Source organism: Daphnia carinata, chromosome 4 (genome assembly GCF_022539665.2).
Source record: "Daphnia carinata strain CSIRO-1 chromosome 4, CSIRO_AGI_Dcar_HiC_V3, whole genome shotgun sequence".
NCBI classification, from domain to species: domain Eukaryota; kingdom Metazoa; phylum Arthropoda; class Branchiopoda; order Diplostraca; family Daphniidae; genus Daphnia; species Daphnia carinata.
Window position 1 is genome coordinate 5,848,511 of NC_081334.1, and position 23,821 is coordinate 5,872,331.

The 23,821-nt window shown below is 41.8% G+C and overlaps 2 protein-coding genes across 4 annotated transcripts in view; one reads left to right on the plus strand and one right to left on the minus strand.

Moving 5' to 3' along the window:
- The window catches only part of LOC130687272 (cyclin G-like), a 50,177-nt gene that overhangs the window by 5,785 nt on the left and 20,571 nt on the right, over window positions 1–23,821 (minus strand). The window lies entirely within an intron of this gene.
- Window positions 2,890–23,457, plus strand: LOC130687247 (mucin-2-like). 3 transcript variants are annotated; one of them, XM_057510389.2, is made up of 7 exons: window positions 2,890–3,314; window positions 14,328–16,957; window positions 17,717–17,887; window positions 18,592–18,720; window positions 22,601–22,832; window positions 22,914–23,057; window positions 23,184–23,457. In XM_057510389.2, the coding sequence occupies exons 2-7, from the start codon at window positions 14,369–14,371 to the stop codon at window positions 23,348–23,350; spliced, it is 3,432 nt and encodes a 1,143-aa protein (XP_057366372.1). In that variant the 5' UTR covers window positions 2,890–3,314; window positions 14,328–14,368; the 3' UTR covers window positions 23,351–23,457. The 3 variants fall into 3 exon arrangements, with proteins under 3 accessions (XP_057366372.1, XP_057366374.1, XP_057366373.1); XM_057510391.2 differs by lacking the exon at window positions 2,890–3,314 and adding an exon at window positions 4,805–4,913; XM_057510390.2 differs by lacking the exon at window positions 2,890–3,314 and adding an exon at window positions 5,482–5,677.

Below are 23,821 nucleotides of genomic sequence, written 5' to 3' on the forward strand. Positions count from 1 at the left end.
GTGTGTTATTGCCCTCTTTACGGAAGACGACGACGTCCTTCACGCTTCAAATTTTACGGAATCCTTTCGTTTTGTCTTCTCTCCCTGTTTTGTTGTTCAAAACTTTCAAAAGATTCTTTGCAGCTCAAAGTCGTTAAACCGTACGGATTTTCCCCAACTGATCCCTTTCATTTTTGCTGTAACTTTTATTATCATATTTGACACACAGAGAGAGACACGAAGCAAAAAATCGAGAGCAATTTAAGACGAAAATGATATACATATATATTTTTTAAACGTGGTCAAAAGCATTTCATCTAATCGTTTTCGATTGTTAGTTTCCCCTCTTTGATTCCATTTTTTTTTGTAACAGCTTCTACACGGAACGTCATGGCTAACACTATTTTGTCATTATCCGTTTGAGAATCAGAATATTTTCACGCTATTATCATCACCACCTGCCACGAACGCAAAAAAGAAGAGTGTAGGCACAATTCAGTAGGGATTCTTCGTTCGTGAAGGACGAACACTTCTTTGATTCTTCTCAGAACTCTTCCATCATCAATTCAAATGATGACCACTCCTTTTGTCAGACATTATTTCGACTTCAGAAAGAAGAAAAGAGAGACAGCTAGTTAAATTTTTATTTTTTAAGAGATACTGTTCACTAAGGACAGGAAGAGGGATACAAAAAAAAATGTAAGAAAGAAACATAACAATGGCAATTCAATAGCAGGTAAGTTGCGAAAGATGATGGTCTTGTGGTTAATCAAGAAGCAGACGTTCACCGAATCACGATCCTTTTGCATTTCTTCCTGAAAAAAAAAAAAAGATCCTTCTACAAAATAAAGAGGTTGGAATAAGAAATTAAAAGAATTATAGTTGGCCATTTCCTGGTACGTATATATATAGATGTCAGCTTTTGAATTCATTACGAATGCGATTATAAATTCTATCTGCGTTGTAATTGTGGCTATATCTCTCTGTTTTGATGATCGATATTTACATATGCAGGCAAGGAAGCATTCACAAAAAGAAATGGAAAGAGAATAAACGAGAAAGCTGTTTAACCTGTGAAACGATATCAACTCGTCATTCCATTCATCCTCGACTTCTTAAATAAATCTTATTCCCCATAAAAAAAAAGGGCCTCCTCTTCCTTCCAACGCATTGACGATGAAAGATGATGGATTCATCGTTTCATTCTATGCTGTCAAGAGGTTCGAAGAGGACCAACACATTTTCGTTTGGAACATTTTGTTATTTATAAAAAAAATCGGTTAGACGATTGGTTTCGAAGAAAGTGGACGTACAAAATACGTCGGTGTGCGGCTCTCGTCTAAAAGAAAATATAATTATGTCATTTCATCAAACATGTCGGCCTCTGGTAATCTTATCTCTTTTGCATAGTTGAGTCTGCCTTTTTAGATGAATAAATACAAGCCGATAGGAAGGAGGAATGCAGTTCTTATATTACTAATAACTGTATACACTGATTAGCTCGTAGAATTATTATAACGACTCCCGCTAATCCGAAGAGTCCATTGTTTTGTCTTCATGTCATTACCATACGAAGATAGAAAAAATACTAGTTTCAACAAAATGACGCATTCTTTCCTTTCTCCGTTGCTGATAACAATTCAGGTTTTTTTCGCTAACCATTTAGAATTGCACGTTATTTTTCTTAAACGTACGTTGGTCCTGAAAGAGGATAAATCATGTCCAAACTCAGTTGATAACGGCTAAAAGAAAATCCAGAGTCGATTACAGTACGGAATTGCCAACAAGTTGATTTGTTTATCCTTTTTTTTTCAACGTGATTTATTGGTCATTTTCTGTACCGACGATTGTCACATTAATTACTTTTACGATTGCGTGAAAAACGCGCCACGCCCTACTGTCTCCTTTTTAAATGCTTTGACTTTTGTTTGCTTCGAAATACAAAAGCGAAAGATTCTAATCTTTTATTTTTGCTCGTTAATAATAATCGGCTGCGTCGATTCGAATACTCGTGCCTATTGTGTAATAGTCTGAATCAATCGTCTTGTTATTGATTGGATGGACAGCACGGCCCCATTACACCCATCATATCAAAATCTCCTGCTGTCTTTTCATATTTCGTCCCGTTCTACAGGCCCATTTATTTGTTTGTAACTCTCACGTTCCTTCTGACTCGTCCAGTGCTATCAAACTTAGCGATAAATTGGATTATATCAGTCACAGTTATCTGCGTTCGTCCTATTTTTGAGATTAGATTAAATTTCAAAAGCAGATTATTTTGTTGTAGGCATTCACGTGTCATCCATTACAGGCTCAAAGCATTAAAGAATGTATTTCTCCAATTGCGAATGTTCTAACAATGGCTGCCATCTAGAGGCGACTGTTGTTTGTCGAAGGAAACGACATTCTAGAAGAAAAATGGAAAAAAACGGAAGCATAGATAATTTGGTAAAAAAGAATAAAACAGCTTATTTGCATTTCTACGTCTTCCAAAAATTCGGTCGTCTTTTGTTTGTTTTTCTGGGATAAAACGTGTCGATGTTCTCATCCCTTTAGGCTGCCACGAAGGGAAGGGAAACGAAAAACTTCCTATCGAAATTAAAATATCTAAAATCCCCCAAATCGATAATACGATTAGGTATTCGATCATAAAAAATGAGGACACAATTTGCACCAATTGCCGCCATTTTTCTTTATCTCCATGGCGCCCTTTGCGATAGGCTTTGTAATGCTATCTGAACAAAAAATGGCCTTGAGAATCATTCCGTTCCTTTTTGCAAAATCAGGGATGGGGTTACAAAATGCACGTGCACTGAAATTTAAATATTTTTCTCCAAATCACCTTTTTTTTTTTCTTTGAATTTGATATTCAGTTTACAAGGACCAATGCTACAGTCGGGTTGGATCAACGTGTCTGTGCTAGTCGACGGCTGTTAAGAGGGCGAGTGAAGCAGTCGAAGGAACTCAGTCGGTACCAGACGTTGGTGCTAGTTAGTCACGTGGAGCCGCTGCTGCCGCCCAATTGTTCGTTGTTTGCCGATCGTGCAGTTGTGGTGATCGTTTCCTGTTAACTTTGATCGACACTAGTGTTTTTGGAACTCGTTTCAATTCAATTGAACCTGCCATTGAATTATTTCCCCCTTCAATTCGGCTGTTGGCACGAAGACATCAGCAACAACTTGCAGGACTCGCAGTCACGCTCGGCCTACCGTGTCTGCCTTTTTTTCTTCCTCGTCTGGTGGGGGGCTGCAACCGATCCCGACCGTAGTTTATCATCAGAGGAACTATAGTTATCAACACTCTGTTTCCCACAGTGACGATACTTGGTTGAGAAGGTAAGACACTTGGGCGAAAGCTGTTCTCTCTCTTTAGATGAATTGGAATGCATACATAGTACCGTCAAATGTGTTATTTCTTGTTCTTGAAAAGTCAAATGAGAGCCCGTTTTGTATTTTGTACGTGAAGGGATGCGTGAATGATGAACGTGTGGAATGGGGGATGTCGTGCCAGAGTCGATGAACGAAAAGGCACGAGCCTAGCTTTACATTTTGCTGCGTGTATACTCCACCCTGAGGAAATAGCCTTGGGACACAAAATTGTTGGGTGGCTATGCAGCCATTTTTTTTTTCGAATTTTTCCCAAACCGTTTTTATTTTCATTTCGGAATTGATCATTTTTATCCGGGAGGCTGTTGCTTACTCTCAAGTGCATTTTTTTTGTTCTCTACGTAGAGTACAAAAAAAAAAAAGAAATTGTATATATAGCCTTTAATACGTAACGTGTGTAGCGTGTAGTTTGGCGCAGCTGCGGTACTTGCTGTGCTCGGCGGGAGGGCCCCCACACTCGAAAGAGGGCAAATTGGGGATCAAACATATTCCTTGAAAAACATCCACACATGAGTTAGGAAAAAGAATTAGCTACGTCTTTTTTTTTTTTCTTATCTGCTCTTGTAGAAAAAACGTTAAATGTCCCAAAAGGTCGCGTGAAAGGAAAAAGGAACCGTAAAACCGAATCAATGACACTCACTGCTATATAACCTTCCTCTTTTTTTTTTTAATATTCATTTTTTTTTTTTCGAAGGAAGAGGAGGGGGGGTTCTTTTTTTTGAAAATCTCCGATTTCCTTACGACGTGATAATTTGTCAACGCGGGGGTCATTCCGGTGCTTGCGGTCCAGGGGACAGGACACGACAATAATAAGCTTAGGTAAAAAATAGGAATAGGCCAGGGCAATAAGGGCAAGAAAAAAAAAACTGTTGATGATGGCAAGAGAGTTGCTCCTCCAAAAAAGAGTCAAGGCCGATGATCCGTGAATTCTCACGAAGGCATCCTCCTCCTCCCCCCTTCTGGGCGATTGTAATGATGGAAAACAGCTTGTGAAAAGTGCAAGTGTGAAACGGAAGACGTCACACAGCGTCAAAGTTGTTTGATTTTTTGTGTCGCGTCTATTAAAAGAAAGTGTTCAGACGATCGACAATATCTAAGGAATTTCAAAAAAAAAAAAAAAAAAATGGGAATGCCATCGGCGTTGTCTCACGGTTTTGCGGTCGTCCTTCCAATCTTCGTTTTCTTCACGAGCAAAAAAAACAAAACAGGGAAGACCGCGTGTGCGTAAGCGTGTTCACATTGTACCACAACCGTTGGGCTGACAAGTAGAAGATAAGAAAACGAGAAATAAAAGAAGAAAAAAAAAAATAATCCCCCCAAGATGGCGATTTTTTTTTTGTTGTTGTTGTTGTTGATTACCTCGAAGATAAAACATCACCTGGCGGACACACTTGCGCATTACATCCATTTTGCTTTCGCCCTTTTCTGGCTTTCGAATCGACGCTGAACAATTGTCAAATACTCTTCTCTCACACCTGGCCTTCAAGTACGATATTTCTTTGTGCGTTCGTGAATCACGCGGTCAACGGTAGCTCATCTCCTTTTGCGGTATTTTTCTTCGGAAGAAAATTCTTTAATTGTCCAACAATATCTAATTACTGATGGGGCAGATATCGACGAGCAAGCAACCCACACGCGGATGCTGTTAATAAGACGTCAGAAGAGATCATTAATTCATTGTTTGGCGCCTCTTACAATTTGCATCCGTTCCCCCCGATGTTTTTATTTTTCAGGAACAGGAGGAGAGGGGGGGGGCTCTTTTATTTTTTATTCTTTTTTTCCCTTTTTTGGCTTTGCGTTCAACAGTTGACATGCAAAAAGGAATAACAATGGCAACGCTCTTTTCGGTAATTTTTTTTTTTTCTTTTGCTGCTCTTCGACGCAGCCATTTTGACCTTCGTTTTCTCTTTCATAGAATCGGGACGGCGCGCGGTCCTTTTAAGACTTTCCCTTTCGTGTCGTTTCACCCCCGTCCACTTTCAGTTTAATGTTGGGTGTAGAGAGAGACATCTGTTTTCTTTTGAAAAAAAAAGGTAATTTGCCCTAAAGGAATCTCGTGATTTAAAAAATAAAGACGCAGCATCATCTGGGGTTTACAAGATTCCTCCCTTCTTGGCTTCCACCCCATGCTGAGTGTGTCGCGTTTCAATCCCGACCGAAGAGAGAGAGAAAAAAAAAGCATAAACCGAGGGAGAGATTATATCATTCGATATCATCGAGAGACATCTTTTTATGCGAGAGGGAAACTACACAGGTGGGGGTTAGCTCAAGGGGGGATGATTTACAGGACGACGATTGAGGTAACTGGACAGGTAACAAAAAGTTTTTGTCGATAGTTTCCCCTTCTTCTTTTTGATGCTGGAGCCTTTTATTTGAATCTGGTCTTCTTTCTCCGAAAGAAAAAGTTGAACGCGTTGCCATCACGAAACTTCGGGATTTTTTAGGGCACGAATTGTAATTTAAGCAAATGAAGGGACTAGAAAAAAAAAAAAAAATCGGGCATCAATAAATTGTTCCAGCTGGGCCTAAGAAGAGATTTCTTTTTCTTTAACGGCTTCGAAAAAAAAAAAAAAAGATTTCGTTTTTTTTTTTTTAAGGAAGGGAAGAAAACGGCCGACACTGTTCCAACAGAGAGTTACACTCGTGTCAGACTATATTTGGAAAAGTCTTGGTTCGGGTCGTCTCTTCCTTGTTTTTTTCTTTTTGGAGACGAAGAAAATCTTTGGCAACAAACACAGGTGAATGACGACGACGTCACCTGTGTGGAGACATAAGCCTTTGAACTTTCAGGTATTTTTTTTTTCTTTGATTCCAACAAATGGCGTCCTTATTTCCACAAGACAAAATCAAAGAAAATGAAAAGACATTAGCCCTTCTTTTATTTTACGGGCTGACACGCCCGTCCAGCTGACGTCTCTCACGTGAATGTCCACATCATTAAGTAAGGGACCGTGTAGAAAATTTGAGAAAAAAAAAAAAGATTCCAGCCGAGCGAGCGACAAGAAGCTGTGAAATGGAACACTGACACACGCACCCTTCAAAAAACATTCTTTCAAAAGAGAGGAACCAGGATCTATTCATTTGGGTTGTATAGAAAAGTGTTGAATCGATCAGTGGACTTTCTTTTATGTTGCGGATTTAAAGAAAACGTTTTTCTTTTCCAGTCGGTTGACTTCTGTCAATCTTTTGAATTGGACGAATAGAGGTGGGCAATTGTTGGGTCTTTTGAACCGAGTGAAAATGACAGTTAAACGTTCCATGGATTTTCGTTCCCCCCACCATTTTGTGATCAAAAAGAACCAGCCAGAATAAAAGGAGACGGTGTTGATTCGGTTCGCCCGTCTCTCTCTTTTCTTCTATAATGTTGGACAAAAAAAAAAGGTGGCAACTTAAATATCCGACCCTGACGTTTTTTTTTCTTCTTGCTGCAAGACACGAAAAATCAAAAGTACATTTACAGAAAAAAAAAAAAAGAGGTCGCAGACAAAGGACAGCACGATTTTTGCTTTGTTGTAATACCTGCAGGCGGATAGTTTTGCCCGTTCCATTCAAGTTCTTCTAGTAGTTTGTCTCACTATTTTTTTTTTCTACATCATTGAGAGAATCCTTTTTTTTTTTTTAAGACGATGTTCCTTCTTGGCAAATATTCACACGTGAATTGACGTATTAGGAATCGTTTGCATTCCTCGTGTACTTTCAATCTGGTGGTCTAATTCAATGGAAATTGGCACAGCCGGCGGATTAGCGCAGTCACCGCGTGATTCGCAATGAAAGGAGAGAGTTCTTTCTGCTGCTTTACCTCTATTAACGATGCTGTTGTGACCCTTTTCTTTATGTCGTGTCGTATAAAAAGTCATTGGCATGGAAAAGGAAATTGGCGAGTCAATCGCGCGATTTCTCTCTTTCGTCAACTTTTTTTTTCTTTCTATTTTATTGCCGTACGAACGCACGATCCGAAGCCCGGAATGCGGGTCCGACGTGAATACGGAATTCTGGGGCTTTTTTCATGTTGAGCAGTACGTTTTTTGGGGGCTTCTCACCTGATTAAAATGATAAAATATTCAAATAGCGTTTCCCTTTCAGGTTCACGCCCTTAAGCGTTTTCTTTTCTTTTTGATTTTTTCCTGTTCTAATTTTTTTTTTTTCCTAAAAAACAAAAGTTGTCGTGTGAATCGGAAATCTATTGATTTTTGGGATGCGTGGGAATGCAAGAGACACTCGCCAAAGGTCACATCGTGACACTGTTTCACTAATGGCATTCAAAGTAAATGAGGAATATTAAGCTTTTGTTCACACATTGATTTCAAACGCTTTCGCTTCTTTGTCGTTAATAGAAAGAGAACAAGCTGCGTGTGGCTGCCCCTTTTTTGTTGTTCACGTTCTTCCAGTTTCTTTATATGGGAAAATGTCATGTATTTCTACGTAATCTTAATGCGGGTGGAGTTCCTTCAGATAAAAATGGACCCCAAACAAAAAATCTTAAAACCGTGTGTTATTAAACACCTTCACTTTGTTTAAACAAGTTCTGTCTCTTAAAAAAAAAAAAATTTTCATTATTTGTTGTTGCTGGAAATGATGGAGAACTGGTTTTTTGTTAATTATCCAACTAACGCATCTCCATCAGTCTACACGATCGACTGCCTCTTTCTTTAAAAAAAATCCTCCTCCCTTTGGAATTTCGATCCGCTCGGGAGCAAAAAAAAAAAATGATTACATCCGAACGAACACACCAAAACAACGCATTATCAGATGCAATAGTTTAAAAAAGATTTTCAGTCTACGTCATTTCAACGGCTAAAAGCTTTCCTTTTTAGAAAAAATCAAAATGTCAAAGAATGGCAAGTTAGGTCGGGCGTGAAATCACGGTAGCTTCTCTGTTGGCTTGCGAGTTGGAAAAAAAACAAAACACATCGATGTGATCCATCAGATGCGCGAGCGCTTAAACCGGACACATTTATTATTTCAAAAAAAAAAAAAAAAAAAAATTTAACTTTTAAAATAGCCTCGTGAACAACAATAGCAATAGGCTGCGGGGGTTTTTGTTCAGGTAGCATCGAGAGAACCTGTTGGCTTTCTGCCTTGACCACACATTTAATTGTGTTATTTTTCTTTTTCAGTCATTCATCTTTTACTATTATCAACACACTTTCGATTACTCCCTTTTTTTTTTTGTTCAAAGAAACCATCAATTGTGGCATTGGGATTTAAAAGAATGATGTGTATTCATTTCAATCTTTTTTTTTTTGAATGGATCTGCCTGTTGGGTCTTATATACCTGTATTATATAGACGTGCCATTATAAAAGGGCACGCGTTCCTGCCGAAACTGATGAACTTATTTGAATACGTAATGAACTTCACGACTATATTGCTTGGGTCTCGGTCGTTCTTTTTGTTGTTTCCATGGCTTAGATGTAAAAGTCGAAATGGCGGTACCTTCTGCCCACCTATTTTCTCTCTACGGACAATGACAGGCAGCCTTGATTTTTTGTTTCTTTCTCAGACGAGCACTTTTACCTTTCAATCTGTCGACATTTTAAAAGAAGAAAAAGGCTCTTTCTTTACTTACCTGTGTGCTGTCGCGTTTGAAAAAGGGGTCCATTGTGTGAAACGCTTTTAGCTTAACTCTGTAGAAGTATACCAGGTTGATATCAAACGCAAGGTAGCACAATAATCGGCTCCACTTTTCTTGACCATCCACCATCTAGAGAAAACAAGCTATTACTGTTTTTCTTTTCCGACCCAAGTGGTGTTGAGAAAACTGATAGTAAGTTATGTCAATTCTTATTTTTTTTTTAAGCGCTAAATTTTCAAAAAAAAAACTCAAAGTCATGGGAACCCCTTTTTATTTTCTTCAGGCTTCAATTGATTGTCATTTTGAATTTTTTTTTTTCTTGTGGCAACTAACATCGTGCACGTCTTCGAAACATTGGACGCTAAGAAGACGTAAATGTTGTGTGGCCTTCTGGTTTCTTATAATCTTTTGTGCTCCGGCAAAACTTTGTAACAGCCTTTTTTTTTTTAAAGTTGTGCTTAACACAAGTGGCCCTGCTTTTTTTTTTTTTTTTTGCCCACCATCCTCGTATGGCCAGGCCGTATATTGTGACTAATGCTCCTACCATATGCACATACATAGTACCCGGGTTGCGACGCAACAGCTGCCGGCAAGGCCGGCCAGACTCCGACGCGCTAATGCTTTTTTCTTCTTGAGTATCGTTTGCTTATCTTTTATTTTTTTTTTTCCTCCCTCTTTTTCCTTGTTTCCATCAGACGAGGATAGATTTGTCAACCTCCATATCTACTTTAAAAAATCGATTTGAATAGCGGAGAAATTTTTTTTTTTTTTTAGATCACTAGACGGGCAGCATATGAAATCCCATTCATAATAGCGAGTTGATTACATGTTTCTGTCTCAACGCACCAACCTCCTTTTATTTCATTTGGTAATGCAGAAGTCGAGGGGGAATTATTTATTAGCAAAACAGATGATAGTATTATTGGTTAGTTTAAATCTTTTTGAGAATTTTTGGGTGGTATACAAATCTGACGTGCATCTGTAAATCTCCTTTTCTTTTTTTGTTACCTTTTTTCTTCCTCGTGATGATGAGAGGCTTGGAACACGCCCGACATTCCATTCCAAGTTGTAGCTCGCATACTTGTATTTCTATAGCAATCGGGTAGCTCTCTCTCTCTCCTTGTCTTCTACGCAGTGGCCCCGATGGGGGCAAGTGATGATGATGTACCTACAAGAGCTTGCAGACACGGTAGACACTAGAGGAAAAGAAAAAAAAAAACGCCAAAAAGAAAAACAGGGCGGAGTTGATGTTCTTTTCATGAAAAGGGCCCTTGGAGCTGCTCATCGCATAGGGGATGGACTAGCCAATTCCATCTCAAGTTTTTTTTTTTTTTTAACTCTTGTATAATCATAGAAGCGCGGATGAGTACAAAAAAGTAAAGCCCATGAGGCAAATCACGAGTTAACCTGTTTCTTCTGTACTAAGAGTTCTTTTTGATTTCGCTTCAATTTGTGTGTTGGGACCTTGGCAGCATCAAACAGAAAGAGAGAGAAGAAGGGATTTTTCCAATATTATCTTTTGCTGGGGATCATTTTTTCTTTGGGCTCCACCTTAAGCGCTCCATCATTTCATTGTTCTTATAGATCTATACAAGTCATAATAATGGAACAGGACGCCAAAAGAGCTTTTTTGAAAAAATGTTGAGAGGAAAAAAGGAACACGAGGCCACTTTCACTCCTTTTCCCAGTTTTTTGCTCCACGTGTACTAAATACGTTTGAAACTGTTGATGTGGAAAGAAGTTGTCGCGTGTGTCGGCAATCACCCCTTCCCCCCCCAAATGGATTGAAATTTATGGCATTTTATATTCAAGAAGGACTTCGTTCATTTGCATTTCGATTAGAACACGTCAATTTCGTCTATAAAAACGATAAGCAATCAAAGTGAATTGAGTAGCGTGACTCGTCCAATGACCCACTCGATCAATTTAAATAGTACACCTCTTGTCCATTATCTTTTTGCAACGATGCCCTACTGTTTTTTTTTTTTTTCCACTTTGGCATTACGCAACACATTTTTGAAGTCCGCCTTTTCTTTTACTGTCCTCATAAAAATCACGTTCGATATTCGACTCCCGTGAAAAAATGCACCACTAACAAAGTGGACATTGACCGCTGTTGAGGAGGGGGGAGGCGGAAATTCAGCGCCTGGGAAAGATACAGGAAAATGCATTTTACCCAAACAAGTAAAACGAAATGCCACAGAGGACAACCCACATCGAATGTAACTGTGTATGTCATTCGACATTATCGTTTTTATTCTCCGTTTTTTTTGCGTCTTTTTAAGAAATCACGAACTTGCCTTTTAATGTCCTTCATCAAATCACGAGATAAAAAAATTCAATTACCAATATCGTGATGAGACCCTCATCACGCATTTTTTTTTCTTGACGCACACGTCAAGGTGATGGCCACACAAAAAAAAAACAACATACATTGACTCTTTACAGAATGTCGCAATAATGGCGGAACTAACAACTTCTGACTTGAACAATTAACAATAATAGAATTCTAGCGGGATCGCGTGGCTTGTCGGTGTGCACAGACAGTTGGTCCGATTCACTCGCCAGCGCAGCTTATGAGCGTATCGCGAGCACAGGAAAAAAAAAGAAAAAAGAACACGCTTGTTTAAAAAATAATAATAATTTCTTGGAAAAAAAAAGGACGCCGTTCCGCTCTTATTAGCGAGTGTGTATTAAGTGACTCGAAAAGATCCGTCTGGGCCAAGACGCGGGAAAATCTTCATCCATCCGATACAAAAAAAAAAAAAAAAGGTAACAGAGATAGGAGATAACAAAAGAAAACAACTGCAGGGTTGGTCAGCGTGGCGGGACTTGCGTGATATTTAGCCACAAACTGTCCAACCGTTCGCTGTGAGAATTTTTTCAAACCGGGAAATGAACGGAGAAAAGCAAATAACGAAATAGAGGGGAGAAAATTGGAACCCACAAAAAAAACAAACAACACATGTTATTGCGGTATGCGTGTGTGTGTGTGTGTTTATAGACTTGTGCAGAAGGCAAATAACGGAATGGAGAAAGAGGGGCTCATGCGCTACACGAAAGGGTGTCCACTAATCCCGGTGAGGGGAAACCTGACATGGTTTTCGCACACTCAAACATACTTTTATTTTTAAATATGGAAAAGAAAAAAGAACGGACTTTACAAACGGGACGGTTGAGGAAAAAAAAAATGAATACCAGAATAACGAAGCTAATCCGTTCAGTATTCACGCAGTAGTCACGCTGTCGAGAGTTGCTCATTTTTGCTTATCTTGTTGTCTCTCTTTTTCTTTCTGTGTGTGCACTGTGTTTGTTTTATTTTTTTTTTCGGTGGGGTGTGCCCTGTCTGAGCCAGTCAGTTTGTGTGGGCGATTTCGAGGTCCCCCTCCCCTTTTTTTTTTATTATTTTGCATTCCAATTAAGAGCTGTGATGTGGCTGTTGTATCGTCGTATCGCTTTCCCGCTGAATTGAATGTCATCATGTTGAAATCACCGAAACTTGTCCGGCTGGCCGACTCTTATCTGAGACAACACAAAAAAGGTCTCGACAGCTTTTTTTTTTTTATTTTCTATCTCCACATTCTCTTGAATTCTTTTTTCTTTCCCATTTTACACGCTTTTCTCTTTTTTAAAAATTTAAATCCTTTAGAGAAGCAAAACAAACAAGCTGTGTCCCTGTTTTTCTTAAATGAAACTGAAACCCTCCAAAAAATCTTGTTTGTCCATCGATGGCCATGGATTAAAGAGTTAGTGCTGACTTTATGCATTTCACACTAGGGCATTTAAATATTTTTTGACTCGGGGGAGCCACGACAAATTCATGGCCCTTTAAATACGCAGGTGAAATGACAGTCGAAACTCCATTCATCGCCGACGCTTGTATTGCACTTTAACCAGTCGTGACAGATGCATTGATTGTCGTCGTTGTTTTCGAGAGATAGACAACACGGTTGGCAATACTGGAATAACAGCAGAGCCAATTTTCCTTAATTGGATCTCGTCGCAAAAACGTATTCCCTTGTTTACTTTCGGTGGGAACCAGATCAAAATCAGACTCGCCAAAATTTTTGCCCTCCCCTAATTTACTCGGATTTTTTTGTGTTTAGGGCGTTTATCGCTTTTAATGAAATTAATAACGTTGAGGTTACATTGTAACGGCCCGTCGTACTAAATATGGCCATATTTATCGGTGGTGTACGTGCATACGGCGAACGTGCGTCGACAGAGAGGAACAGGTGCGAGCGCAGAACATAACACACACACACACTTGTTTTTGTGTTCTATTCAGCAGCTCGATCTTTTTCTTTTTTCGTTATATGGAAGCGTCCGTGGCTGATCCAGGGTCTCTGTGACTCACTTTTCTCTTTTTGCTGATTATGGAGATAAAAACAAATAATAACCAAAAGAGGAAGGTTTAAAAAAAATAAGAATTACGTCATTTCACACGTAGACACCTGACGACATTTTTTTTTTGAAACGGGGGGGGGGGGCATTGGATGTCGCCATAACCTTTCCGCCCATTTTTGACGAGTAGACACCTCAGTGTGTGATGGACAACTGTGCGTGTGTCAACAAGAAATGTCTGCAAAGCAGAGCAAATCTTGTTAGTGAGTCGTCACAAAAAAAAAACGAGACTTGAAAAAGACCTTCAAGTGTCTATTCAATTCTTTTGTTCTTCCGGAAAGATAGTTTGATTTCAAGGTAAAATTGATTTATTCGAGAATGTGCGTTGCGTGTTGATTTTCACATGAGTTAATAAACTACACACTCGTGTGTGAACAGGTAGCTCCTCAATTTCCATGTAATCTAGCCAATCAATAAAGACGCAATGTCGCAAACAATTTTCTGCCGATAGCAATTTTGTTTTCTTTTAAGAAGATGAAAACACAGGTGCATATGATTGTTTGACGAGTTGCGTTATTTACGAGTTGCTCTTCTAAAAATGCTGTTAGATAGTAAAAAAAAAAAAAAAAAAAAAAAAAACCCGTCCGAAAATGTTTTCATTTTCTGCTTTTTATTTACCGTCATTTTCTTACGTTGGAAAAAATCAAGTTGCACTTTGAAATGGCAACGTCACAAAATGACTTGATTTATCGCGGTCCCACGCACGTCACCGCCAAATGGCCTTTGATTGATAGACATGAAACAAAAAAAAAGAAACCAGAACTTTATCAAATCGAAACTCTTTGCCGATGTCAACGACTTTTTTTTCCTTCATGATCCTTAGGCTATAGGAAAGAGACATTTAATGAACTGGAAGAACTGCATAGATCAGATTGAATTAAAAAAAAACAAACAAGTGAAACGAGAAAACCCGCCACCAGAGTTCGCTTTTCTTTTTCCCATGCTTTATATAACATTGTGGCTCATTTTCTCTTTGTTCAATAGAAGGCGGCCGCTTCTTGACGGAGAGGCCAGCTCCAGAAACGATGGCGACCACCTGCAAGAGTTACGTTTCCTATCCAGCATCGGCCACGGGCACGTCGCCTCCCAGTTCGAGGCTACCGCCGGACGGACACGAGTTTCCCGGCGATTACATCGACGATACGAGCACAACGGCCGCCACGCAGAGCGGCAAACTGACAGCGTCGGTGGCGCGCGGACGCAGCGGCAGCGCCGGCGGGACGGGCACCGGTTGGCGGACCCACACTGGCGGAAGGGACGAGCGCAGTGAACGCAGTGTCAAGGACAAAATTGCTTTGTTTACGAACGACGTCCAACCATCAACTGTTGCATCGACGTTATCCCCTACGGTCCGAAATCAGCCGGTCGTTGCGGGTAAGACCAAACATCCGACGTTGTCGTGTTCGGTTGACAACCTGAGCGTTGGCCGGTCGCCGATGGTGTCGCCCGTCACGCGGTTGGATTCGAGGACGCCGCCTCGTCATCCGCTGGCCGTCGCGCCCACCGTGAAAGCTCAAAACGCCGTCAGTGACGTCGAGAGTCCGACGAACGTTAATTTGAGCGAACGTTCGCGCAGTTTGCTGGACGTGGCTCATTATTCAACGCCCAACCAGGTCGGACATCAACGTCACACCGTCAGTCCGTCCGTTTTAAGTGAGCACCAACAGCAAAGGAAATCTTCTCTGGTGGGCTCGGATGATGGCCGGAAAAAAACGACCCTTTCCAGCACTAAACTGCGAGGTTTGGTCATTCCGGATGTCGTCGATGGAACTCAATTAGGAAGCGATCCGCCCAGCCGGGCCGTTATCGATCTTCCGGAAATTATTAGCAAAGATTCCGTCATGGTTGTCGGACTTTCACCATTCGCTCCCCTTCGCAGCCCAAACGGTACACACGCCGGCGGCCAGGACACGACGGACAGTAGCGGGACAGTCCAGCCGAACAAACAGAAGACGACGTCGCTCAGCTCTTTGCCGTGGAAGAGCAATTCGCCCAGCTTACCTAAATATTCGCCGGCCTTCAAGCGCAAAGAGCTGACCGTCCTGCGCACTCCGTACAACAACTCCGACACGACGGCCGTCTCGCCCGTCAACAAACCGGCCCTCATGACGAGCTTCTCTTGTCCGTCGGACGTCGACGGACCGCAGAGTCCACTGGTGGAGAGCGAAAGTACCGTCAACGACAACAGCGATACCGACGGCGACTCGGCCGTCAGTTCCAGTCGTTCCTCATTCAGTCCGTCCGGATCGCCTGTTCCCGATAGGAATCGATCGAATCAAATGGCCGACGAGGAGACAACGACGGCCTTGGCGGCGGCAGCCAGTCGAGTCCTCAAAGCGCAGAGCGTCGAAGCTCTCAATCGCAAAAACGTGCTCCAATCCGCCCGGTACAGTTCCGGCGGAGGTAACCTCTTAGATCTGACACCTCCATCACCACCGAGCGTTGCGCCTCCGGCACTGCCGTCACCAGTAACAACAGTCCCAGATATCAAGCTGACGGTGGACGTCAATCAACAGTCTCCCACGCCATCGCCGGCCAGCCCGGCCGCGCGTCCTCCTGTCCAGCGCACGGCCAAATTATCTGGAGAGAATTTCGAGCAGACGTTGCGCAAATTCACGTCAGCCGAGGCGAGCAGCCGGATTGAGCGCAGCGCCCCTCGATTGCGTTTGTCTTCGTCCGAGAGGCTGGAAATGAAGACGGCCTTAATCACGGACATTTGCAGCGACCCCAGCAGCCCCGTCGCGCAGAAAAGTGGGACGTTGCATCGCGACAATTGCTCTCCATCATCCGCCAAGAAACTGACGACTCCATCGTCTGTTGGATTAGATCATCAAACGACTGGACCGGCAAGCGCGTCCAAGGAGATCAAGAGCTTTCGGGCGTTGGCGGAACGTTGGGAGGCCATTGCCAACGAATCTCCATCATCTACCGGATCTTCCCCGCCCGGCCCCAACATCAGTTCCAGTTCGAAGAAAATGATTGATTTGAATCCTGTTATTCAGCCATCGGTTCGGGACGTGCCTTCGTCGACCGACAATCGTGACGCGACTCGATCCGTTACGCCCGCAACGCCGTCCAGCCGAACGGCTTCGTCATCTGAATCGCGTGAGCACAAAGCGACCACGTCGGCCCGACCCGTGACGGGCCGCAGCGTCTCGGCAGGAGTGGTCGAGATCCGCAAAGCCTTCGAGCGCGTCAAGGAGGAACTGATGGAAACGGAATCGAATTGCCATTACGGTGGAGGCCAGGAGTTGGGGGTAGTGGGTCTCGTTCAAGGCGGAAACAGCCTGGAGGATTACAAACAGAACAATCATTTCTCGCTTCAATCGGGCAATAATAATTCGCCCTCGCCTTCGTCTGGACATCATCATTATCATCACCAGCACATGCGGATGTCTTCGCTGGATTCGACAACGAGCGAAGACGGCAGCCTCCCGTTCGGATTGTACGGCAGTTGTTACGGTGGATTCGGCTCGGCGTTCGGCGGCGGTGGCGGCGGCTTCGGCGGGGGAGGCTACGGCGGCTATTACGGCGGCCCTTTCGGCATCGGAGTCCGCGACAATTACGGCAGCATCACGTCGCTGGCCTCGTCCACCTCACTCATCTCTCCGCAGGTAATTTATTCACTTGGCATGAACCTGTCGGAGATTCAATTTTTTTTTTTTGTGTGTTTCTCTATTGTTGCTCGTGCCGACGTGTATGTGTGTGATTGTGTTGTACATGAAAGCCGGGGCACAAAAAAAGGGGGGGGGGGAGGAGAGATTTGTCTTAGAGATACCGGAAGAGACTTTTCATGTTCCTTTTTATTCTCCTTTCGTGAGATGAGCAGAAAAAGAAATTTCTTTTTGATTCTCCTTTTGTTAGTGGCGTCGTGACCGAGTCGAGCTGAGCCGTAAGTTAATCAGTCGTCCGTCATCTGCGGGACTTATCGCTATTCATAACTACGGTGCTTTATGCTGTTGAACACGTTTTGCTACATTTAATCTTAAATTGTTTTTGTCACGTTCTCATCATTTCCTTCCCCCCTTTTCTTCTTTATTTTGTTTGAAACCCATTGAGGAAAAAAAACAAAACAACCGAGTCGAGTGCGTGATGAAGATCAGGCGAGAAAGAATGACATCAGCACCGACGAGCATGATCACCCACCCCTTTTTTTTTTGAATTTTCTCACGATGTGTTTTGATCAGCCTTGTTGATACTAAACAGAAACTGTTGAGCGACGCTATATTCCAACCACTTGAGGCCGCCAACAAACAAAAACAAAAGAATGATGAAGAAATAGAGAAACAATTGTTGCGTTCCCGTTGAACGAACGCACGACGCCAATGGAATGACACGTTTTTCAATTGTTTTTGTTTCTTGTGAATGCGTAGGAGCTGCAACAGCTGTTGGACGAAGCCAACCAGAGCCTCGAAGAGTCTGGTACACCATCGCACGAGATCGTCGTCGTCGTCCTGCATCGCGGCGACGTGGCCTCGTCGCTCAGCCCGGGACTGGGCATCACGCTGGCCGGCGGTGCCGACTACGAGACCAAAGAGATCACGGTTCGTCTATTTTTTGTTATTATTATTATTTATTTTTTTTTTTTTTACCTGAACCCGCATATCGTTCCGCAAGTCAACATTTTTCTTTTAAAAACTTCGGCTATATAAATATTCAGTGTTATATTATATCCCGCACAGACAACAATAGCAGCAAAAAAAAAAAGGGCAAAAAGCGGCTAGTTAACGCCATAGATTATTTACTCACGTTGGCTCTTTTATTTTTTCGTGTGTGTCTAAAAGAGACGCCGAATCTCAATAAAATAATATTTTCTAGACGCCACAAGAGATGATGGTTGGAAAAAAAAAAAACAAGATACCGAACACACAGACAAAAATTATATTTTTCTACTCCCCCGAGTTCAAAGCCTAGCGTTTGATGACGTCGTAAAAAGAGGGTCTAAAACTTAACAGCGTATTGCTTATGATATGATGCGATCATTCTCCTTTTAAATATTTTTTTAAAACTCTTTTCCCCCGTTGGGTATCACTAAAAACTTCAAACTAAAAAATTTTGAAATGAAACCCGCCAAATGTTGCCATGCCGTACGATGATGATGGTCATGCCGCGTGATGATGTGTAACGAGGTCACGCGGCGTGATTCCCCGACTTTATTTCTCACCCGCTACCTTAATTTCGTGCATTTAAAAAAATAAAAATAAATGTTGATCATCTTTATTTCTAAAAAAAAAAATTTTATTCGCAGATTCATAAGGTGATCGGCGGGAGTGTGGCCGACCGGGATGGACGCATCCAGAAAGGCGATCGGGTCCTCTCCATTAACGGCAAGGGCCTCAAAGGCGTCACACACCGGGAGGCGCTAGCTATCCTCAAGGTAAAAAAACTACGCCATTTGAAAAAAAAAAAAAAAAAAAGTTAAGTAGTTAGTTAGCCGTGCATTTATGCCTATAAGAGAGCTCTCTGACGGCGACGCGTCGTGCTATCCGTCCATCAATGATTCAATGTGGAAGGCCATCGCCCTCTTTTTTTTTCTCTCCATTCAATCAAGAGACGATAATCTTTAAAAGATAAGAAGAAAAAAGAGCCATAGGTGGGCTAAAGAGGAACACACAGCGAGGTGCGTACCGCGTGGCCCTTGGGCCATTTTTTGATGTAACGGTCCATTGATGGAAAGAGAAAATCGATGGTGCAATTCGACATGTTGTTGTGTTAACATTTTTTCAAGGAAAAAAAGAAAAAACAAAAGTCAAAAGATAAGTTTCTCTATTGGTGGTATCTCTCCCCCCCCCCCCCCCCGACTGCTCTAGTGTTGTTACAATTGGTGTGGGCGGCTCTATAAAGGGATGAAGTAAGAGGGCAAAAGAGGCCAAGTCACGCCGACTGTCGGATGACTATCAGGAACTAGGCGCCAAAAAATCACGAAAAAATTCCTTTTTTTTTCTTATTTATTTATAAATCTTACAAAAGCAAGAAGAAGAAGAAAAAAAAACGGTCGATGACAACGTGGAATCAAAGCCATGGAGACAGCGGGAGTCGGCGGTTTGAACGCGCTTTTGGCGCGAGCGGCGCCCGTGTATTTATTTATACGCGTTCTATAGTTGTGTGTAGGTGTGGTTTGTTTCTTTTTTACTTCCCCCTCTCCACTGTCGGATAAAAATTTAAACATATCCAATAGTCGGGAACGATTTTCAAAACCCTACTGAGCGTGAGCGTTTTCCTCTGTTCGTTCAGATTTTTTTTTTTCTCAATGGCTTTTTTCAGGAAATCTGAAAGACGTGGCGGAAAAGAATATTTACGGTTTTTCTCGTGTGCATCCCACCGATCAGAACAACAACAGCCGACGAAGCCAGCTGTTGTTGTGATCTGAACGAACGATCGCTCACGCGGGACGTCGGCCAACTGATTCCCATGGTTACGCTCGACCTCCGATATTCGTGAATTTTTTTCCCCTTTTTTTTCCTCTTTCAAAACATTTTCGAAATTGGTAAACATTTGCAGATCCTTTAAGAAAAGACCCATCGACCTCCACAATCTTTTCAAGTTTTATTTTGTTTTCAAAGTCATCTTGTAAACAGAAATTAAAAGAGTGAAGGAAATCTGTAGGGGGACATCGATCGTCGAACCTCAAACTCTGCTAGAGTTGCGACTGTACTTTTAATTTTTCAAAAATTTATTTAAAGCTTCCCCTTTTTACACGCAGGAAATTGCCACACTCTGGGGGGGGGGGCAATAAAAAATGGGGGTGAGACCAGGCGACACGATTATTTTTGTGTGTGTATATATGCCCAGCATAAATAGTCTCGCCTTTGAGTCTACGGACTACTAAAAAAAAAAAAAAAAAAAAGAAAGAACCAGCAATTTAATTTGCCAAGAAATTGGTTCCGTCTCTATGCAACACACTCGAGTGGCTATTTCGCTATACAGCTACTAATAAATTTGACGCGCATACTTAATTTCCAGCCAACTCGATGACCGGGCGAGTTGGTTTAGGAGTTTTTCAAAAAGAACGGAGACCACCTGCTTTTCTTCCTTCTCCAAATAGACGTATTCACGAATTTATTTTATTATTTATGACTAGCAGCAGGGCGGTGTTTGGTAGGAAGAGCGTGAGCCACTGGGTGGTGGGACGTGACCGTGTGGGTCACTTTCGATAACTCATTGTAGACACACGTACGACACCACAGCCACTTGCTCACGAAAGGGGTGCGGAAAAGTCCCATATTTTTTGTTTTTTCTTGTTTCTTCTTTGGAGTTTCTTTATTTTTTTTTTCGTTCGAAGCCAGTTACTACAGCAGCCGTCAGTAAACACACAAATCACGTTTTTATTTCTTTATGACGTGCAAGACTTGAAAAATAGGAGAGAGAAAAAAAAATGGAGGAACGAAAAGTGAATGCGTTTTTTTTTTTTTTTTTTTTTGTGGGCAAACTTTTTTGGGAAGTTCATTTCGGTTTTCGGTCAATGCTCGAAACAATCGGGAAATTGGTAGAGGGGCGTGCATAAAAAAATCCATGCCAAAATGGGAGGCAAGTAAACCGAAATTGTTGCGCCGCTGGCTCGCGTTCCGTCTTGATAAACAATTGAACACGCGTTCCATAATGCCGTAGAGTAAAAAAAAAAAAAAATAATCTTCTTGAAAATGTGACATTGTATGTTTCGATCTGACATTTCTTTCTTGCTTATCCACCACATTCCAGTGCGTCTTTTTGAAACGACGAGTGCTCAACATCGATGTTGCGGAATAGACATTTGAAAAGGAAATCGAGTTCATTCATACCAGCGCCAAAAAAAAAAAAAACGAAAACAAAGACAAACCGAGTCGATTGAAAATTCATGACCATATGGGAATCGAAATGGAAGTTTGTGCTTGCCCTTCTCTAGCCACCATTTTCCAACGAGTGGATTTCTTCCAGTTATGGTTAACTGACTATTTTCGTCGTTCACGTAGACTGTCGGCCAGCTAAGTTGCACCGTCTTATCGCGTGTTGGCTTTGGGTTGAACGCTTATAAATTGTTTGGTGCCCTTTTTGTTTTTGCTTTTTTTGGGGGGGGAGTTTGTGTGTTGCCAATTATTGTTGATGAAGTTCAAGCATGAAAGAGTGGTTTTGTAAGTAGCTGCAAGTCCAAATAGAGAATGTTTGGTAATATTATTTATTGGCGGGGCAGAGAACAAGCTATGCCATTCTTGACCTCGCATAGCATCTCATACAGAAAAACAGGAGAAACAAAGACGGATTCCGTCTTTTATTGATATTCACGCGGCCAAGATGGATGGCTGCCACACGCATTTCATTTTAGCTTTTGTTCCGTTCATTTTTTTTTTTTGCTTTTTCTGAAACATGTTTTGTTTGCTGATATGCGATCCTGGCCGCGACCGGCTAGCCCAAACAACACATGCACCGCTTTGGGAATGTTTCCCTTTTATAGCGGCGAATGACCCCGCACATCCATCAACATTAGATTAATCAAAACAAAACAAAAAAAAGTTTTATTTTTTTTCTCTTTATTTTTAAAACTAAAAGGCTTTTAAACAAATTCTTATGCGGGACCGACCGACCGACAGACCTCTCCCTTATTGCTGCCCTCCTACTTCTCATCGTCCATTTTCTCGCAACAGCCAGTTTCAGCCAGTCGCAACCAACAAAATAAATAATACGTGCCTAGTAGTCTACACAACGAACGTCATACACACACACGACGCCATTGAATATTTATGACGTGATGATGGATTGGCAGCCACGAAACGCCACATTCCGTTTTTCGCTAGTTTTTTTTTTTTGCTTTTCTCGTTTCTTTTGTTTGTCTCGGCTTCTTTATTTTGTTTCCACCGTCTTCCGCCTATTCATGTTGTTTCTGTGGTTGTGCGTGTATTTGTCTGCTCACCGGGGAAACGAATCGGAAGTGACGCTACTCTCAGCATGGCGGAGTTTTAAAAAAATAAAATAAAACTACTGCCCTTGCGTTTTGGTCTTATCAATAGCAAATTTCACGTGACCGGAAATACTAGGTAATGCACGATTCGGCCGAAATATGCGTTCCGCCTGGCTGACTACCTTTATCAACCGTACAAACAATTGCGCCGCTGCATATATGCGTACAAGCTCTATAGAAGAAGGTTATATTTAAGTCGAAAATGTGGACAAGACATGCGTACCATCGACTCAATAATATTACTAGTCATAAAACAAAAATCAATTGACCATTTTTTGTTTAAATAACATTTTTTTTTTTTCGTTACTTATTTCCCCCAAAAAAGGCTCCCAGGCCGGAAGTGGTGTTGGTCTTGTCTCGGAACCGTTCCGTCTCGCCGCAGGATATCTGTCACGACGTCGATAAGGATCTTCCACCTGTCATGATCCCCGCCCTCAACACAGGACTGTTGGCTAATCCACGTCACCTTACCCTTTCCTCCGGAACCAATGGCAATGGAATCAGCAGACCGCCTCGCATTCTAGAAAGCCCTTCCGATTTTACCAGCTACGATCATGGTGGCGTATTTTTCTTTCTCCATGTTTGCTTTAAATAATTTCATACCAATTTTTTTGAAATCCAAATTTGATTATTTGCAGCATCCAACGATGATGATCTCGGACGTGGCCCACCTGTACAAACGACGCTGGTTAAAGACGGCGCCGGACTCGGTTTCAGTCTGGAGGGCGGCAAGGACTCTCCACTAGGCGACCGGCCGTTGACTATCAAAAAGATATTCACCGGTAAGCATTAGCGGTGATGAAGATGAGACGATGATGACGATGATAGAGAGAGGCATACATCCTTTATGCAAATACTAACGAATTACACGGTTCATATGTAAAAATGTTTGATTATGGCATTGACAGGAGGAGCGGCCAGCAAAAACAGCACTCTTCGCGTTGGCGATCAGATCATTTCAGTCAACGGTTGTGATGTGACTTCCATGTCGAGAATAGAGGCCTGGAATTTGATGAAGAAGCTGCCCGACGGCGCCGTCTCCCTCATCATACGTCAACAGATTACATCCTCGTAAAAGAATGAAGGACACACACACATACACACACACACAGACACGAAAATGAAGAAAGAAGAAAGGAATACATATAATTAAAAAAGAAAAACTAAAGAGAAAATAGAAAATGCAACACACTTCCACGACGACAAACCGGTGCACCTCCTTTCTTTCCCCTTACACACACAGACACACATCCTTTTTTTTATTGTCAGCTTTTACTCCTCTTGTAAGCAACTGCAGAGGTAATTTAATTAAGGTAATCCTGCGACTGTCTTTTATCGCCTTCGTATCGACGCTATCTTTTCTTCTTTTTTTTTTTTTTTTTTTAAATCTCCTTCAACCAGGTTTATACTAGCACTATAGTTGATCTCTTGACTCCTGCTTTTCTTGAATCTTTTATTATTATTGTTATTATTGTTTTGTTCTTTTTTTACACTGAGGTGTTGGGCTCCCCTCCTATTCAATTTGTATATACATAATACGTATACC

What these genes read in the sequence shown, in the direction of transcription:
- LOC130687247 (XM_057510389.2), top strand. Translation starts at nt 14,369, where the DNA reads ATGGCGACCACCTGCAAGAGTTACGTTTCCTATCCAGCATCGGCCACG. An exon ending in ACGAGACCAAAGAGATCACG is followed by an intron (nt 17,888 to 18,591) that starts GTTCGTCTATTT and finishes TTTTATTCGCAG; the next exon opens with ATTCATAAGGTGATCGGCGG. An exon ending in TATCAAAAAGATATTCACCG is followed by an intron (nt 23,058 to 23,183) that starts GTAAGCATTAGC and finishes TGGCATTGACAG; the next exon opens with GAGGAGCGGCCAGCAAAAAC.